Source organism: Arachis ipaensis, chromosome B07 (genome assembly GCF_000816755.2).
Source record: "Arachis ipaensis cultivar K30076 chromosome B07, Araip1.1, whole genome shotgun sequence".
In the NCBI taxonomy this organism is placed as follows: domain Eukaryota; kingdom Viridiplantae; phylum Streptophyta; class Magnoliopsida; order Fabales; family Fabaceae; genus Arachis; species Arachis ipaensis.
Genome location: NC_029791.2, coordinates 3609954 through 3613738, shown reverse-complemented (window position 1 = coordinate 3613738; position 3785 = coordinate 3609954). Strand labels below are relative to the sequence as shown.

The 3785-nt window shown below is 27.8% G+C and overlaps 1 protein-coding gene across 4 annotated transcripts in view; it reads right to left on the bottom strand.

Moving 5' to 3' along the window:
- Nucleotides 1-3785, bottom strand: part of LOC107608872 (floral homeotic protein AGAMOUS) — a 12868-nt gene that overhangs the window by 1311 nt on the left and 7772 nt on the right. The window contains exons 3-9 of one of the 4 annotated variants that reach the window (XM_021107018.1): nt 2323-2340; nt 1988-2069; nt 1583-1644; nt 1362-1461; nt 921-962; nt 477-518; nt 203-396 (exon numbers count right to left, since the gene is read on the bottom strand). In XM_021107018.1, the coding sequence (XP_020962677.1) occupies nt 203-396; nt 477-518; nt 921-962; nt 1362-1461; nt 1583-1644; nt 1988-2069; nt 2323-2340 (540 nt within the window). Of the gene's footprint in view, nt 1-198; nt 397-476; nt 519-920; nt 963-1361; nt 1462-1582; nt 1645-1987; nt 2070-2322; nt 2363-3785 lie in introns of those variants that run through there. The other 3 variants (XM_021107020.1, XM_016310635.2, XM_021107019.1) reach the window with 3 other exon arrangements.

Below are 3785 nucleotides of genomic sequence, written 5' to 3'. Positions count from 1 at the left end.
TAAAAAATGTTCTAGATATATAATCGTAAATCATTTATATACTTCTTTCAGCCTAAGACTAGTGAAATTATAATTAGCAGAACTTAATTATTATCTTGTTTATGTTTATGTTTGGCATGAATAAAAATTTGATTCAACTAAGAATTAAGTAGGTAGCTAGATAAAGATATGAATAATTTAAGTAGTAATTGAATGTGCTTACACAAGCTGGAGTGCAGTGTGATCTTGGCGTGAATATTGATGATTATTGGAATCTAAGAGATTTATTGGGAAGAAATTCCTGTCATATGTTTGTGACGCTATGGTGGACTGATCTTCACACATGTTCCCATGCATCAAATTTTGCTGTTCTTGTTCCTGTTGTTGTTGCTGCTGTGCTCTCTCATGTTCAGCTATCTGCATATATACATAGTATTAATTAATTCATTAATTAATTTCATGTATGCATAGAAGAATGAAAAGTGAAACAAACAGACCTTAGCTCGCAGATAATTGTTATGGTTTTGCAGCTCAATTTCCTGCACATGTTATAAAAGGGGTATTAATTTAATTAACTAGATAAGTATAAACTATATATTATATTATGTACACACAAAAAATCAATCATTAAATTAATCTTTCATAAAATATATCACATTAATAGATTTATATACAAGAGTTTATTTTTTTTATAGATTCATCTTTATTTTTAATTTCAATTATAGTAGTAAATAATACTAATAGCTTTGTATGTTAACTAAACCAATTTTTAGGAGGGTTACGTTGTGTTAGTTAGTTAGTCCGCATAATATAGTAAATATAAAATTTAATTACTAAGATAATGGGAAATGCCAAGTAATTATTAAGCTTTAGGGAAAAACAATGAATTAATAATTATAATAAGATCTTTATTAGGGAATGGTATTATTGATGAGAAGTACCCTCTTTTGCATGAACTCCACATCAGCAAACAATGTTTCATGCTGCAAGCAAGAATTTGAATGCGTACGTCAGACCATATATCAGAAACAAATCTACAACTTGGATTTGGAACAAGGACAATAATGTTAAAATAATCCGCAAATTAAATCACATGTAATAATTCAAATTAAAGTATTTATTAATTTTTTTTTTGCTCTCCATAGTATTTTTAATTTGATACATCAAAAACTAATTTGTTATAAATTTAAACTCTATTTAAAGATTTGATACTGACGAATGAATTATTGCATATATAAAATAAAATTTAAGACTATTCGATAAATTCAAATTAATTGTACTTATTAATTATTAGCAAGTTCTTTAACAAAACAGATATTATGTATTAGAATGGCCTAAATTAATTGTGATCATTAGTTATTAATTATATATAATATCTATACCTTTCTAGATCGAACTCTGCTTAAACCTTTCTCCAATCTACTCTCAAGGTTCTTTAGTTCCTTGAGGCTCAGAGAGCTAAGAGCTTCACCAAGGATGTGCCTGCAAATCAAAACAAATTAAACATCATTAATTATTAATTAATAATATGGATGCATACATACATTAATATATAGAATTGAAATAGTTAGTTTTCATAAAAGAACAAAGAAATAAAACTCACCTATTTAGATTTTGAATATCACGAATCTGTCTTCTTAATTTGGATGATTCTTGCTGATAAAACTAATGATATTTATAAACAATGTTAAGTATATATGACAAAATAAAGTCCTAGGAATATAAAATATAGATCACTAACTGAAAGAAATAGTGATTAAAAAAAAGATGGACTTTTATATATATTTCAAAACTAATAATAATGTGCATTTTTTTTATATCATGTGTTCAAATTTTTTTCAGTTTTTTTTTTTAATTATATTATTTATCTTAAATTACAAAACTTTAAATCTAAATCCTAAATTATGAAGTTAAAAGAAAATTTAGCTAATATTAATTAACTAAAACTTAATTTTCTATAGTCCCATATATATAACATCATTATAGGATAATTAATAATATAATTTACCTGTGTATTAGCTTCAGATACAGATTCTGTGTTTGAGGAAGCAGCACTTGCTTTCTTATACCTTTCGATAGTTCCTCTAACACTGCAAATAATTATACAATCATAAAAAATTAAATCAATATTAGTTATTATCAGAGATCAATTAGTAATAATAATAAACAATATAATATTGAACTTTAAAAGAGCTGAAATTATAATTGAAGCCAACAAAGTTGATAATGAACATTATTATTTTTTATTAATTAATAATTATATATAGCATCTAGCAGGTAGCATAACTAAGATGACGACAAGTAGGAAGATTCTAATGCTACTACAACTTATTATGACTCAACCTTAATATTCTCGAGATTCTGATTGGTTGTCCCTGCCACGCTGGAACATAAGATTCGACAATGCCATTGACTTAAGTACGTATATATATTTAATATACTTATTAGTAGTTATTAGTAAAACTAGTAAGTACTTCCATTCAAATCCTGCAAGTCTAATATAATACTGTTTTTACTTTTTTTTTGTCCTTGGTTAGAATATTTACGCAATTCCTTTACCTATATCTTCAAATTTTGCCAAGTATGTCTTAACATTATTATTCGAGTTTTATAATTAAGTTTCAAAAGTTTCAAATCCTAATGAACTGAAATGCACCGAGATTCATGAAATCAGTAGCTCAAGGTGCCAAGAACCATGTGAAATCAGCACAACAGAAGGCTAATAGCAACAAGAAGAAGATGCCTCAGCAACAATTTTATTTCATATATGGCTCGTACCTAATGAGATTCGTGGAAGTGATTCGGGGAGCCTTGATTGCAGCACGTAATTCCCCCTTCGCAATCCAAAAAGAAGATTATCAGGAAAATAAATTAACAAAATCTAAAACGGAAAAGGAAAACGGCGTACCAAGCAGCAATGAGAACTGAGACACCGATGGAGACGCCGATGGCGACGGCGGAGAAGGTGTAAGGAGAGATCTTAACGAGCGCAGTACCCCAAGAGCGGACGCCACGCCACTAACCTTCGACGAACGGAGAAGCCAAGGAAGATAAAGACGATGTCCTTAGAGCTTGGGACGGCGGCGGCGCCAACAAGCTTCCGACGGCGGCGACAATGGGGGCTAGGGTTATGAATTGGGGAAAGAAAGAAGGGGGGGTTTGTTTCAATTTCCTTAAGTTCACGCGGTTCAATTTCCTTCAGTTCCCACTATAGCATAGGTTAAGAAAATGAGTTTATTTTAATTTTTTAAAATTAAGATAATAAAATTGATATATTATATATAATGAGCCTTATATTTTTATTTTTTACAAATTTATTTTATCTAACATACCAAGAATTAATTTATCATACGCATTTAAATAAACAAATAAAATTAACCACTCAAATAATTTAAATTAATTACGATATGATGAATCTTTTATTTTAATATTCTACAATCATTTTAAAAAGTTTTAAATTATTTTTTAATTTAAAATTATTAATAGTATTCAACCTAATTTTATATTTATAAAATTAGATATAAAATTTTAATATTTAAAGTAAATTATATAAAATTATTATTAGTTTTTAATTATTAAAACTTTTTAATTTTAAAAAGAAAAAATATTTAAAATAATAAAAAATACTTAAAAATTTTAATTAATTAAAACTCAAATGATTAAAACTATGACTATAGACTCCTTTAGATCACTCCCAAAACCGTGACCATAAACCCTTTTAGGCCACCCTTCCGAAAAACTGTGACCATAGATCCTTTTTGGTCACTGTAAAAAACCGTGACCATAGACACCTTTAGGCTACCCCC